General features: G+C 37.1%; 1 protein-coding gene across 1 annotated transcript in view; it reads left to right on the forward strand.

The window, feature by feature from the left end:
- Positions 1-16,346, forward strand: part of ZYG11A (zyg-11 family member A, cell cycle regulator) — a 54,768-nt gene that overhangs the window by 22,643 nt on the left and 15,779 nt on the right. The window contains 7 exon segments of the mRNA XM_028512636.2: positions 880-1,086; positions 1,089-1,630; positions 8,490-8,630; positions 10,927-11,103; positions 12,754-12,818; positions 14,179-14,278; positions 14,371-14,424. Coding sequence (XP_028368437.1) covers positions 880-1,086; positions 1,089-1,630; positions 8,490-8,630; positions 10,927-11,103; positions 12,754-12,818; positions 14,179-14,278; positions 14,371-14,424 — 1,286 coding nt within the window.

The raw sequence follows: 16,346 nt of genomic DNA on the forward strand, positions 1-16,346 counted from the left end.
CGAAAGTTAATCTCATCTGTACTAATTCAATACCTGGTATGAATCACCACTACATATAATACACTATTGCCCTGGCTGGTGTGGCTCAGTGGATTGAGCACTGGCCTGCAGACTGAAAGGTTGGTGGTTTGATTCCTGATCAGGGCACATGCCTGTGTGTGGGCCAGGTCTCTAATTGGGGGCAGTAAGAGGCAGCCCAGTGAGACAGCCCATCAATGTTTCTTTCCCTCTCTTCCCCCTCTCTAAAAATAAATTTAAAAATATTCACAAAATTGACTATTATAATAATTTATTTACCTTACATGCATCCCTAGACTGAATTCCTTGTGGTTACAGGTTTCTACTTGTGTGCCCATTGTTTAACATGGGATCTCACATATAGAAGATGCTTAGTAAACCTTTTCTAAATGAAGTTTAGTATAACCCACCTATTTTATAGATGAGGAAAATGAGGCCCTGAGAGGTAAATGGCTTTGTCAAAGGCTATCCATTAATTTGCTTAAAAATAACCTACTTTATTTTGTTCTTTTTTCTTTGAACAAGATTGATACAGATAAAACTGAGCTCTGGAGTCCAAATGGCTTTGATTCTTGATTCTGACACATATTTGGGCCTTGAACAATTTACTCAACTTTTTTAAGCTTCAGTTTGCTCAGCTACATGCTGGTAATAGGAATAGTTTTTTTTGTTTTTTTTTATAGAGTTGTTGCAAACAGTAAATAATATCTGAGTAAAGCATTTAGAACAATGCTTGGCACAGAGTAAGCAGCAAATGTACTCATTGTTATTATTAGCATCCATCATAGTTCACTGGCCATGATGCCTCCTGGAAAAGGCATGAGATTTAATTATCACAAACTTGTTCTGGTTCTTTTGTAGGCAAGTTGACTGATAGAACAGCGAGCATTTTCCGAGGCCACCAAATGAAACTGAAGCTGGTCAATATTCAAAAAGCTAAAATCTCTACAACTGCTTTCATAAAAGCTTTCTGCCATCACAAACTCATTGAACTGGATGCTACTGCAGTGCGTGGTGACCTTGCAACCCCAGATATTATACATGGACTCTGCAGCAATAGCTGGATCCGGCAAACCTCCGGTGTCTCCTGTTGGACTTGACAAGCATCCCTCGAGATACGAGACCACTGTTCTTTCATCAGCTCACTGGTCTTCGTGTTTTAAGTGTTTTCAATGTTTATTTTCATAATGAAGACCTGGCTAATGTTTCTCGGTTACCAAAACTGGAAAGCTTGGATATCTCTAGTACTCTGGTCACTGACATCTCTGCACTACTTACCTGTAAGGATCGACTCAAATCTCTCACAATGCACTATATGAAATGCCTGACCATGACCAAACCACAAATTCTTGCAGTCATTAGAGAACTTAAATGTCTGCTTCACCTTGATATTTCTGATCACAGGGAACTCAAGTCAGATCTAGCTTTTCATTTGCTACAGCAGAAGGATATTCTACCTAATCTTGTATCGCTGGATATTTCGGGGGGCAGTTGCATCACCGATGGAGCTGTAGAACTGTTTATACGACAGCGGCCTACGATGCAGTTTGTGGGACTGTTTGCTACAGATGCTGGTCATTCTGACTTCTTTGCTACAAAACAAGGCTTGAGGGTTTGTTCTTATCTGAAATAAGTTTGTTTCATTTGTTTAGAACCTTTATTAAGTATCTGTTGTATGTCTGAATCTAGGTATGATGGTTCCAGAGACAGATAATAAGTCCTTGGGGAACATAACAATTATGGTGTTGCTGCTATGTGGTAGGTTGTAGAAATATAATCTTAAAAAAGATGCAGTCCTGGCCACCACGTGTTCTAGTCTAGCTTCGCAATGATACGGTGCATTCATTTATGTATCACCTCCTGTCTGCCATACATACTGTGCACGTTGTTTTCTATTTTAATCCTCCCATTTTACACTTGAGGGGATGGGAGCTCAGGGAGGTTAAGCTACTTATCCACAACCATAGAACCTTGGACTTGTACACAAGTCTTTGTGACTCTAAAACTTTTGTTCTTCACCTCTATTAACAGCTAAATATAATTAATAAGGTAGGTGATCAACATGGTTAGCACCATTTTTGGTGAATATATGACACAAAGCAATTTTAAAAGATTCTTAAGAAAAGTTTTGAATGTTGCTAGAATAAGTTTATAGCCTCTCATGGTGCTATTTTTAAAGTAGCATAATTTAAATATGTTCTAGAATATTTCTTTTTTAAAACAGTGGTTCTTTTCCTCAGTTGTACATTTTAATCACTTTGGAAGCTTTAAAATATACTGATACTTATGTACCACCCCCCAAAGATTCTGATTTAATATGTTTAGGATTTGGCCTGAGCATCAAGATTTTTATTTTATTTTATTTTTAATTAATTTATTTTTTATTGTATTTTTTTCCATTACCATTTAGTCCTCTTATACCACCCCCCATACACACTTCCCGCAATCACCACACTGTTGTCCATGTTCATGAGCCCATTTGGGAGTCAAGATTTTAAAAGGTTCCAGTAATTCTAATGTGCAGCCAAAGTGCAGAAGCACTGCCTAATTAAAATGAACCTTTTGTGATTATACCTTATGTAATGCTCCTTAGGATGAGAGAACAAAGTGATTTGTACTTATTAGTTGTTTTTACGTTTTATTCCTTTAATTTGAAAACAGCAATTGTTGTATTTTAAAGTCCTTTTAATTTTCTGGCTTCTCTAATGAAGGTGGAAGCCATCAGTTAGATATCATTAGACTTGAAATAGAGATATAATTTGAACTTTCAGTTAAGTATGTACAGTAGAGAATTGTTTATCAGAAATGTACATCTAGGCCGGTTTAAGATTAATAGCACAGTGATCCAAAAAGACCACAGTGATAAAAAAATAGATTTTAACACATAAACACTTGGTATATACAATAATATAGGACAAGTGCTGTAATGTAGTTAAGATACTAACTACTAAAGCAGGTACAACAACAGAAAAGGGGAAGTTTTGTTTCAGTAAACTTATCTGGAATACACGTCAGCATAGTTTATTTTGAAATTTTTCAATTATGCAGTATGTACAGTGTTGGATATTGGGGGATGGAGAGATCATAATCTTCCCATTACTAAGGAACTGTAAAGATCTTCATTCATAAAGGTCTTACTTAATTCAGCCTTATGTGGAGTGTAAGTTACTGTAAGTTTAAAAGGTGTGTTTCAGAAAACCTTTTGCTTAAAAGAAATGCATATCTTTCAAATTAGATGCAAAATATACTAAATATTTTTGTTGGGCTGATCAAAAGTTTGCTTACATTAAAATGGATAAAATTAAGTGTTAGTGAAAACTTTGAAACAGAACAAATATGTTAATTCTTGCACCCAAAATTAGAATGGGAAACATATATGTACTTAATTCCTTTAAAATGAGTGAATAAGCCCTGGCTGGTGTAGCTCAGTAGATTGAATGCAGGCCTGCAAAGCAAAGGGTCACTGGTTCGTTCCCAGTTAGCGCACATGCCTGGGTTGCAGGCCAGCTCTCCTCTGGGAGGCGTGCAAGAGGCAACCACACACTGATGCTTCTTTCCCTCTCTTTTTCTTTCCGTTACCCTCTCTCTAAAATAAATAAATTAATAAATAAAATAAGTGAAGAAGATACAAATTTTCAGTTACGAAATAAATCAAGGGATATAATACACAGCATAGAGAATACAATCAATAATATGGTAATAACTTTGTACTTTGTTACATGGTTTGTTTTGATCACTTCATTAGGTATATAAATGTTCAATAACTTGTATGCCTGAAACTAATATAATATTGTATGTTAACTATATTTTAATAGTTAAATTTTTTAAAAAATTAAATGAGCAGAAAGGACAGCCACCTAAATTAGCGTTTAAAAAGCCATGAAACATTGTCATTTGCTAGGAAATTCTCATTGATCCACTGGTGGGATGCAGCACATATCCCTTAGGAGGATTGTACTGTAGTGGCATTTCTAGGAAGCCAAGGAGAGAGAAGGATACAGTGGCTATCTAGTCTCCTGTTTGGTCTTTAAAAAAAAAAGAAAGATTTTATTTATTTTAGAGCAAGGGGAAGGGAGGGAGAAAGAAAGGGAGGGACGCATTGATCACACCCCCTGCCCCAATCAGGGACTGGCCCATGACCAGGAATTGAACCAGCAACCCTTGGGTTTGTGGGACAACACTCAACCTGCTGAGCCACACCAGCCCAGGGCTCTTCTGTTTGGTCTTGCTCTGGCTTATCCTTTGTTTCACTTCTTACATCATGGTGATCACAGAACCTTTTTTTCCTTTTTTTAATTGTATTTTTAATTAGACTTTTTCATTACCATTTCACCCCCTTATTCTCCCTACCCCTGTAGTCACCACCAAACTGTTGTCCATGTCTATGAATTGTTTTTCCTTTTTGCTCAAACCTTCTACCCCTTAACCCCCACTCCCCAGTTGTCCACCTAGAATATATCCTTTGTTCAGATTCTTAATAATGTGTGGGTCCTTGGGCAATTGATGTATCTGTATAATACTTTTTATCTATCTATCTGTCCATCTATCTATTCATCCATCCCTGTCCATTTGCTTTTTCCCATCACCATTTTTTCCCTCCCTCCCCCTGCAATCACTACACTGCTCTCCCTGTCCATGAGTGTCCTCTCTGTCTTCCCCCCCATCCCTCTTGCTCTGCCTCCCTTCTTCCCTCCCTCCCTCCTCTTTTTGCTCAGTCTTTCCGCCCTCCTATCCCTCAGCTTCACTAGACAACTGTCAGCCTGCTCTCTTTCTGTGAGTCTCTTTTGCTTGTTAGTTCATTTTATTCATTAACTTCCACATATGAGTGTATAATACTTTTAAAATTGTTTTGAAATAATTTTTATTTTTCTTTATTTTTTAAATATATTTTATTGATTGTGCTATTAGTTGTCCCATTTTTCCCCCTTCACTCCCCTCCACCCTGTACACTCCCTTCCCACCCACATTCCCCCCTTCAGTTCATGTCCATGTGTCATACTTATAAATTGTTTAGCTCCTACATTTCCGATACTATTCTTACCCTCATCCTATTTTCTACCTACCATCTATGCTTATTCTCTTTACCTTTTCCTTTTCCCCCTCTCTCCTCCTCCCACTCCACTGTTGCTAACCCTCCATGTGATCTCCATTTCTGTGGTTCTGTTCCTGTTCTCGTTGTTTGCTTAGTACATTTTTGTTTTATTTTAGGTGTGGTTGTTAATGATTGTGAGTTTGCTGTCATTTTACTGTACATGTTTTTTGTATCTTTCTTAGGTAAGTCCCTTTAACATTTCATATAATAAGGGCTTAGTGATGGTGAACTCCTTTAACTTGACCTTATCTGAGAAGCACTTTATCTGCCCTTCCATTCTAAATGAAAGCTTTGTTGGATAGGGTAATCTGGGGTGTAGGTCCTTGCCTTTCATGACTTGGAATACTTCTTTCCAGCCCCTTCTTGCCTGCAAGGTTTCTTTGGAGAAATCAGCTGACAGTCTGATGGGAACTCCTTTGTAGGTAGCTCTCTCCTTTCTCTTGCTGCTTTTAAGATTCTTTCCTTATATTTAATCTTGGCTAATGTAATTATTGAGTGCCTTGGTGTGTTCCTCCTTGGGTCCAACTTCTTTGGGACTCTCTGAGCTTCCTGGACTTCCTGGAAGTGTATTTCCTTTGCCACATTGAGGAAGTTCTCCTTTACTATTTGTTCCAGTAACTTTTCCACTTGTTGCTGTTCTTCTTCTCCTTCTGGTACCCCTATAATTCAGATGTTGGAACATTTAAAGATGTCCTGGAAGTTCCTGAGCCCTCTCATTTTTTTTGAATTCTTGTTTCTTCATTCTTTTCTGATTGGATGTTTCTTTCTTCCTTCTGGTCCACTCCATTGATTTGAGTCCCAGTTTTCTTCCCATCACTGTTGGTTCCCTCTACATTTTCCTTTATTTCACTTAGCGTAGCCTTCATTTTTTCATCTAATTTGTGACCAAATTCAATCAATTCTGTGAGTGTTCTGATTAGCAGTGTTTTGAACTGTGCATCTGATAGGTTGGCTATTTCTTTGTCACTTAGTTGTATTTTTTCTGGAGCTTTGATCTGTTCTTTCATTTGGGCCATTTTTTTTTTTTGTCTTGACATACCTGTTACGTAGTGAAGGGCGGAGACTTAGGTGTTCACCAGGGTGGGGCAACCAAGTCTCTGGGCTGTGACACTGTATGTGGGGCAGGGGTCCAAGAGGGAACAATGGTGCTTGTTCTGTTCTCTGCCATATTTCAGTCACTTCTCCTGCTTCCTCTGAGCAAATTGGGCCCTTCTGGTGCTGATTCCCACGGGGCGGGGGGGTTGTGTATGTTCAAGGACTCTGTTAGGCCTCTCCAACAAACTCTCCTGTGAGGGAGTTTCTCTGGGCGCCTCAACCCCCACAGGTGTTTTCAGTTGGTGTTTTGAGTCTTTATTTCCCAAGCTGGGACCCTGGATTGTGCGGTCTGGCCTGTTCCCCCTTTGTTTCGTCTGATTTATCTGCACGTGAATGTGGGACTGCCCAGTCCTCCAGCCACCTCTTGTGCTGCGTGCGCTCCTCCACAATCCTCTCTGGGTCCACTGCTGCCACCTTGTGCTCCTGGGGTGCCCCAGCCACCACTTTGCCTCGCCCCCTCTCTGCCAGGCCACCGGACTCTGCCCCTCCTACCGGTCTGGATGAATGTGTCTGCTTTAACTCCTTGGTTGTTGGACCTCCATACAGTTCAATTTTCTGCCAGTACTGGTTGTTTTTTGTTTCTAAATTGTCCTCCTTTTGATTGTGCGAGGAGGCACAACGTGTCTACCTACTCCTCCATCTTGGCCGGAAGTCTTAAAATAATTTTTAACTTGCAGATTACAAATTTGAAATATTTTGCCACATTTGTTTTATCATATCAGCTGTCCATATGCACAGTTTTTTTTTTTTTTAGAACAATTTGAGAGTAGGTTGCACATTATGCCCCAGGTACTTGGTGGGTTCTTCCAGTGTATTGATTTAGGTCTTCATATTTCTGAAAAGTTTTCCTTGATAATAGTTTTAAGTATTTGTTCATTTCTTGCCCAGGAACTTCCAAGTACATATATGTTGGATCTTTGTCTTCTTTCATATCAACACTCAATCTTACATCCTTTTTACTTACTTTTAAAATTGTTTTTGTTTCCTTGCATTTCTTCTTGTTAGTAAATTTTTATTTAAATCCTTCCTTGTAACTTAATTTTTATATTTAATATGATTTTTCTTTCTTGATTTAATGAGTCCATCATCTTTTTGTTTACATTTTTTTCATATCCCAAAATGCAAATTGAGAATATTTAATTCAGTTTAAACTGCTGTATTAACAATTTCCTTCTGATTTTTTGGTTTATAGGAAGAACTTTTTCAGCTGAAGTGTATAGATTGGCTTTTTAAAACATTCTCTTATAGGAGCTTTACATGGATTTGGTTTGAATCTTTTTATTTATTGGCATTCACTGGATTCCTAATTCAAAAGCACTCTCCTATCAATTTAGTGATTTGAGATTTCTTCAGTGGATGATGATGTTACTGGTCTTGGTGAAGTGAAGAAAGAATTATTTTTGTTTTCATTTTTCCAGGTCCTGAAATTCCCTTCATCCTTCTCTCCCTCTTTCCTTTTCCTTTCCCTTCCTCTTTCCTTTCCCTGTCATGTCTAGTTTTATTCACATTACTTGTTGATTTTATGGTTTGGATCAGGAGGGTAACTTTGACTTTTTTAAATTATTACTTCAGTGGTAGCCAGGAAGAGTTATATGAATATTAAATAAATAATAAACATCCCTAGCGGTGTGGCTCAGTGGATTGAGTGCCAGCATGTGAACCAAAAGGTCGCCACTTTGATTCCCAGTCAGGGCTCATGGCTGGGTTGCGGGACAGGTTCCTGGTTAGGGGTGAACCAATTGATGTTTCACACACAGATATTTCACTCCCTCTCTGTCTCCCTCCCATCCGTTCTCTCTAAAAATAAATAAATAAATATGTAAAAGAAACACATAAATAATAAGTAAAAATAATACTACCGGAAAAGGTCAACTCCTTTTTCATTGTAGTTATTTTATGTGGGCTTTTTGTCTTTTATTGTCTGTCCTATTGCGTACTTAGAAGACGTATGCATTCATGGTTACTGGTTATTTAAAAATTTATATGCTACTCATTATTCAGTTGAGGTGTTAACTGTAATATAGTTGTAGGCCCTATAGGAGATGGTATTTGTTTAAGACTGGCTTCTCCATTTAATTGGTTTGTTACACATAGCAGCATATTTCACCTCTCTGGACCCGTCTATCAAAATGAGGTTGAGGAGAACCCTTACTTAGAATTACGATTGAATGAGAGCAACTTTGCATAGTAGTACCTGGAAAAATTTAATTGAACACTTGAGGCCTCTAAAGCCTGTACTTGGAGATGAACAGTGAAACCTACTGGTAATGTCTTTGCTTTTCAGGTTGCTGGAGAAGCCAATATGATTCAGATTTCAGAAGCATTGAGCCAGTACAGAAACAGGTCTTGTTTTACGAAGGAAGCCCTCTACAGGCTCTTTACAGAGACATTTTCAATGCAGGTAACCATGCCTGCTGTTTTAAAGGTAAGTATACCTCAGAAAGGTAGTTTTTATTTTTTCTTCTTATTTGATTCCATTAAAGTTGTTCACTAGACACACTGAATATAGTAACTTGTGTGCCTCATTCTATAGTGAATCAAAATGCCCTCATAAGAGAAAGGAAAGCAGTATTAGGCTTAACTGCCAGATCATCTCATTTTGAGTATCTGAATCAACTTGAGTCATCCAGGGTTTGTTTTTGTTTTTGTTTTTTTGTTTTTGTTTTTGTTTTTTTTTTTTTCATTTTTAATTTTTATTCATTATCATTTATCCCCCCATACCCTCTTCACCTCCACCCACCCCTCTCCCCTTCACAAATCACCATACTGTTGTCTGTGTCCGTCAGTTGTTTTCCTTTTTTGCTTGAATCCTCTACACCTAGCCCATCCCCCAGTTTTTAAAATTCAGTTTGTGAAAGGGATAATAGGACCTTTGTACCATTTTGCTAAATAGGACTTAATTATCTGTAAACATGAATTCTCTGTGCCCTAAATGTTGTTTCTTATTTATTTACTCTGTAAAATCTAACATCTGGTTTTTCTAAAAGAAAGTGATAACAGTATCTCCAATAAGAACAGAACAAAATAACAATAATTGAAGGTAGCCAAATCTTCTATTTAAAGTATTTTGTGAATAAAGTAAAATTACCAGTATTGATAGGGTCAGACCTTGCTTTGGTTTGTGGAAGGGTGGATTTATTTTAAATATAATGGAAAGTATTAAGTGGTTTGGGAAAGAAAATTGCAATGACTTAAAATTAAATGAAATATGAAAGTAAAGTCTTAAAAGTCACTTTGTCTTTATTATTTGTAATTCTTTGCTGTTCTTTAAAAATTATGACTATTTTTGTAGCATGGGAGATTTAATTCATAACTTAAAAGCAGTACTATATAAAGAAAAAAGTCTGGACCTTTGTTTCCCATCTGTAACAAGATGCTCTAAAAGTTCTTTTCATATCTAAGAATCTGATTTTTTGAAGATTATGTTTATTTTGGTTTGTGCATATTTAAATTGCAGATAATGGTAATCTAATGAAATCCTAAGAGTAGTTTAGCAATCTAGAAAGAGTCATTTTCCACAGTAAAAGTAAGTATATCCCAGGTCTGTCTAGTTTTATTCACATTACTTGTTGATTTTATGGTTTGGATCAGGAGGGTAACTTTGACTTTTTTAAATTATTACTTCAGTGGTAGCCAGGAAGAGTTATATGAATATTAAATAAATAATAAACATCCCTAGCGGTGTGGCTCAGTGGATTGAGTGCCAGCATGTGAACCAAAAGGTCGCCACTTTGATTCCCAGTCAGGGCTCATGGCTGGGTTGCGGGACAGGTTCTGTCTGTAAGCTCCATGAATTCATGCAACTGTCAGGGTGAAGGTATCTTGTCTCTTAAAATCATGGCTATGTGAGTCTGTCATGTTTATTTTGTCTGTCTGTAAGCTCCATGAATTCATGCAGCTGTCAGGGTGAAGGTATCTTGTCTCTTAAAATCATGGCTATGTGAGTATCAGCAGACCTATGGCTGAGACCGGTAGGAATGATTATCCCTATTTGATAGACAAAACAGATCAATCATATTGTCCCTGAATGTTAGAGCAGGTGTGGTGTAAGTGTGACACAACACCTTCGTTTTACACTTAGGTTCTAGGTCTTCCACAACCTGTCTTCTAGTTAGCATTCTGCTGCTATGTTTTACCACTTTTCAAATTCAGATTTCTTCCTCCTCCATCTGCTTTTGTTCATTCCTATCTGAGACTCTTGCCTAATTGTGCTCTTGGAATTAAACTCTTTGATTTCATGCCAGAAATAATTTCTTCCTCTGTAACTACCTTAGGCAGCACTTTATTTATGCCGTTTTTATGGTGCTTTTTCCGGTTTTTTTTTCCCATGTTTTGACATCTTTCACAATGTTATTTGTGTATATACCTTATTTCTCTCACAAGGTTTTATGCTAAGGACTAGGGTTATAAGTGATTCATGTTTGTGTTCCATGTAGTGCTTATTGTAATGCCTTATATGATGTGAGCCTAAGTAAATGATTATGAAGTCACAGATGAGGAAATGGTGATCCAGAGAAGGCAAGTGACTTGCCTGAAGTCACACAGCTAGTTAATGGCTGCATTTGGATTAGAAGGTATTGCTGATGTTCTAAAAATAAATGCTGAGGATAGGGATAATCTGTTAGTCTCTGCCAATAAGCAAATACTTTTGCCAACTAACACAAGACAGTATAAAGAATGCTAATGTTGTCATAAGCCACTAAAAACAAGTTCATTTCCAGCTTGTGGCTCTAGGAATGAGGAACCATCCATTGGATTTGCCAGTGCAGTTCACAGCCAGTGCTTGTGCTCTCAACTTAACACGCCAGGGTCTGGCCAGGGGAATGCCTGTTCGTTTGTTGTCAGAGGTCACCTGTCTACTTTTCAAGGCTCTGAAAAATTTCCCCCATTACCAGCAGGTAATTTAAATTGAATACTTGACTCCGCTTTACTTCGGGACAAATATGTGAAAACTATGTATAATTTAGTTCTGAATTTTCATCTTAGCTAAGAGAGAGTGAAAAAACAAGAAAGAACAGATAAGGAATTTATGCTTATTGTAGAAAAATTAGGAAATATGGATAAGCAGTAAAGTTTAAATTTTTAAAATTTCTCAGAAACCAGTTACTCAGAAACATCTATTAACATTTTTGGTACATCCTTGTTGACTTTACATTATATGTAAAAATTAAATTGAATTGAGTCATAGATCTAAATATAAAGTTAAAACCATAAAACTAGAAGAAAACATAGAAAATATTTGTGACCTTGGAGTAGGCAAAGTTTTCTTAGGATAAAGAAACATACATCATAAAAGAAAAATAAATTAGAATTCAAAAAATTTATCTCAGACACATGAAAACATTTTAAAAAATGAAAAGGTAAGCCATAGGTTGGGGAAAATGTTCATTTTATGGGGTGGGGGAAAAGTAGGTTTATAATTGTGAGTACATGAAACAGAGTTTATTCTTATATCATTACTTACTAATTGTATTACTTTCCATACAAATAACTGTAAACCTGCTTTTGCCCCACCCTGTATATATGACAGAAGTCTTTTATCCAGAATATAAAGAACTTTTAATTCAATAACAAAGACACACCAATTTGTAGAAAGGCCAAAAGATTTGAAAAGACATTTCACCAAAGGAGATATGCAGGTGACAAATTAGCACATGAAAAGTTTCTTATTATCTTCAGTTATTAGGGAAATGCAGACTAAAACCACAATAAGTTATTACTACACAATCCCTAGATTGGTTGAAATTAAAAGACTGACAATACAAAGTGTTGGCAAGGATATGGAGCATCTGAAATTCTTATATAATGATGTTAAGAATGTAAAATGATACAACTACCAGTTCAACAGTATTATAGTTTCTTTAAAAGTTAGACATACCTTTCCCTACTACCCAGTCATTCTATTCATGGAGAAATGAAAACATATGTCCATAAAAACACTTGTACACAGCTGTTTGTAATATTTTTATTCATAATCACCCTAACCTAAAAACTTACCAAATGTTCAACAACAGGTGAATAGATAAACAGATTGTGATATATTCACGTAAGGAAATACTATTTGGCACTACAAAGGAATGAAGTATTGATTGAAGTATATGAATGATTATCAAAAACATTATATGCTGAGCAAAAATAAGCCAGACACAAAGAGTAGATACTATATGATTCCATTTATGTGGAAACTTAGAACAGACTAACATGTGATAACAGTGTAATTTTCTGGGGCAAAGGTTTGCAAGGTCTGGATTGATTAGAAGGGGCAAAGTGAAACTCTTTGGGGTGATACAGGTTTTTTCTTGATTGTGGTGGTTGTGGGTAGAGGTTAGTGGTTACACAGCTGTATGAATGTATCAAACTAATTGAAGTGTGTACTTAAACTGGAAATTGATTTTGTTTTCTGTTTTTAAAGATTTTGTTTATTTTTACAGAGAGGGGGAGGGGGAGAAAAAGGGAGAGACATGGATGTGTGAAAGAAACATGGATATGTGAAAGAAATGCCTCTTGCATGGATTTACTTGGAACTAATTTTCTTTATTTCCTTAAAGTTACAGAAGAATTGTCTTCTTTCCTTAACCAACTCCAGGATTCTTGTGGATGTTCCATTTGACAGGCAAGAAGAAAACTTGGTCATTTTATTTTGGGGTGTTGCCCAGTGTTACTCTGAGCATTGTTGGCTTTTGGGTTATTAGCTTAGCAAAAGTCTGATTAAGGCTGGGATAAAGAAAGTGCCTGGGGAGAATGCTCTGTTGAGCCTCTTCCACTGAGGTGATTAGAAGTAACCTGCCTATAAATGTTGTTTCCCAAAATGTGATTCCAGTTCAGGGCTCCAGAATAGTAAGACCAGGGGCTCCGGAGAGTTAAACATACTCCAATTCAAGTTCTAGCCCTTTTATTATCTTTGTGGTAAGTATTATTATTTGTAAAATAGTAACTTATGAGGATTAGATACAGTGATGTTTATAAAAGTATTTAAAACAGTGTCCAGCCTAAGAAGTACAAGCTGTCCTGAACATTAGTCATTATTTTCATTATTTTATTGATAATAATCTTTAAAAATCCTCACCCTAGACTCTAGAGGGATTACTCTTCAGGTCTTTGTAATCTCCCAGATTCATGAGTTAAAAAACATTTATGATAGTTGCTGCCAACATCAGGAAAATTAAGCACAGGCTGGCATGAGCAATGTGATTTATGGGTGATGGTGTAGGCTAAGCCATTCTCACATCTAATGGAAATGTGTATTTAAAATTGGAGTTGACTTTTTAAAATACAATGGGGAAGGTGGTCCTTCTCATTTAAAAAACATCTCTTTCTACCTTCTCTTGAAAACATCCTTCTCAACCTCATCTTTGTTCCTACATAGCAGGGATCAGAGCTGAGTAACAGCTGCCCCTGTAACAGAGTGTGGATTCTCTCTAGCTAATTGATTTGTTTGCTGTAGTTCAGATTATAGTTTACTATCTCTCAGGAACCTCTTTTCTTTCTTTTTTTTTTTAAAAGATTTTATGTATTTATTTTCAGAGAGAGAAGGGAGGGAGAGAGAGAGACAGAGAGACAGAGACAGAGACATCAATGTGCAGTTGCTGGGGGTCATGGCCTACAACCCAGGCACGTACCCTGACACTTTGGTTCACAGCCCTTGCTCAATCCACTGAGCTACGCCAGCCAGGGCGTAGGAACCTTTTCTTTTTCAGACCAATCATAATAGAAACTAAATGCTAAAAAAAAGAACTTTCTTAAATCTGTCCATCTGTCTTTGAATCCTGTGCAGTTTGTTCACACTCTCACTTGCACATCTCCTCTTCCCCTTCTGATCTCTTTCTACCAATTGCTTTTGGTTTTCATAGGTGAGGTTTTAGGAGTTGAGACTACTTTTGTTACAGAATTTGTTGGGGTTGGCCAAGTGATTCCTCCATTCCTCGTATACAGTTTTACAAGTTTCATTGTGAGAAAAAAATACTGCTTTTCAGGTTTGATGCTGCCAAATTTGTTATGAGGTGGCTCTGTAAGCATGAAAACCCCAAGATGCAAACGATGGCAGTGAGCATCACCTCCATTCTAGCCCTGCAGGTATGTGATTGCTAAAGGCAAGATCTGTCTTCCCTTAGTCGAGCCTTGATGAAGATCTGATATTTCACCGTCAGCTTTTTGTTTGCTTATAGCTTTCACCTGAGCAAGCAGCACAACTTAAAGAAGAACTCTTCATGGCAGTTAAGGTAGGTTGGTTGTCACTTTTATAACTTTTTTTGTTAATGAAAGTAATTTATGAACATAGTTTAAAAATCAAATCATTTAGGCCTAAAAAATGAAAAACCTGTAAGACCTGCTCCCCAGAAGAAGTTACTCTGTACTGTTAATAGCTGTTTCTTGTGGTGTTTACCTCCACATTTCTAAATATGTGTTTATTTATTTTTTTTAAGATTTTATTTATTTATTTTAGAGAGGGGAGGGAGGGAGAAAGAGAGAGAGAGAGAGAAACATCAATGTGCGGTTGCTGGGGGCTGTGGCCTGCAACCCAGGCATGTGCCCTGACTGGGAATCGAACCTGCGATGCTTTGGTTCGCAGCCCGAGCTCAATCCACTGAGCTACGCCAGCCAGGGCTAAATATGTGTTTATTTAGTAATGACAACTTTTAAAATTTTCTCAAATTCTTGGTTTATTGGTTTTAGATGTTATCTAGTGATTCTGCTGCTATGGTAAAGGACTTAGCTCTCCTGCATATCTCTACAAATTATCTCCTCCCCAGCTACAATAAACATATCACAATATTAATCAGTAGTGTTTATATTATGATTATTCTAATGTTGCTCACTAAAACGTGTATGTCATTTTATTTTGCACTTATTTTAAAATAAGGCTTGAGCCTTTTTTTTTTTTTTAAAGAATTGTAGTTCCACCCTGACTGATGTCGCTCAGTTGGTTGGTTGAGTGCTGGCCTGTGAAATGAAAGGTCACCGGTTCGGTTCCCAGTCAGGACACATACCTGGGTTGTAGACCAGATCCCAGATGCCTGATTGGGAGCGTATGAGAGGCAACCAATCAGTGTTTCTCTCACACATCAATGTTTCTCTCCCTCTCTTTCTCCCTTCCCCTCTCCCTAAAAAAAATAAAGTCTTAAAAAAAAAAAGAATTGTAGTTCTTGGGAACCATCTATTCATGGCTTTTGTGTTTTTCTTTTGGGTTGTTGGCTTTTTCCTAATATATAGAATATTTCTTTATATATTAAGGAAGTAAACCTTTGACTATGATATGTGATACATGCATTTTTCTTCAGTTGGCTGTTTGTTTTTATTTTTGATGGCATGTTTTGCTATAAAATAATTTAAAAATGTTTATGTGGTTGAAATTATTCTTTTATGCCTCTGGAATTGATAGCATACTTTATTTTTAAAAAGACCACATGTTTTTTATCTATAGTTTCTTCTTTAAGTATATTTTATTGATTATTCTGTTAGTTATCCCATTTTTCTCCCCTTTATCCCCCTCCACCCTGTATCCCCCTTCCCTCCAGCATTCCCCCCACCTTAGTTCATGTCCATGGATCATACATATAAGTTCTTTGGCTTCTCTATTTCCTATACTGTTCTTAACCTCCCCATCTGTTTTGTACCTACCAATTATGGGGGGAGAAAGAGACAGAGAGAAACATCAGTGTATGAGAGATACATCATTTGGTTACCTCTTGTATGCCTCCATCTGGGGACCCACAACCCAGGCATGTGTCCTGACTGAGAATCGAACCTACAACCTTGTAGTTTGCGAGCCAGCACTCAGTGCACTGAACCACACCAGCCAGGGCTTGATATATTTTAATGAGAAGGAAAGCAGAGAAATAAAAGATACTTTATAGGGGCCAGTAGTTTTTTTCCAAGATGGGTTACACAGTAAGACATGTTTTATGATTGTGGGACTCATTTTGAAAAGAGGGAACAATTGATGGCATAGGGAAGACAGAAGGAAATAATTTTGGTGCCAAATCTTTATGTGTGTACAGGAATTGTATATAGAGCAGAAGAAAAGATGTCTTTTGATTAGAGCAGAAAGGAAGTCCGAGTACATTGATGCAAGTACAGGTAGTTTGGTAGATACTGGGAAGAATAGCTATAGTTCTCAGTGAAAAATTAGATGAAGTGATCA

The sequence above is a fragment of the Phyllostomus discolor genome, chromosome 5 (assembly GCF_004126475.2).
Source record: "Phyllostomus discolor isolate MPI-MPIP mPhyDis1 chromosome 5, mPhyDis1.pri.v3, whole genome shotgun sequence".
NCBI lineage: Eukaryota > Metazoa > Chordata > Mammalia > Chiroptera > Phyllostomidae > Phyllostomus > Phyllostomus discolor.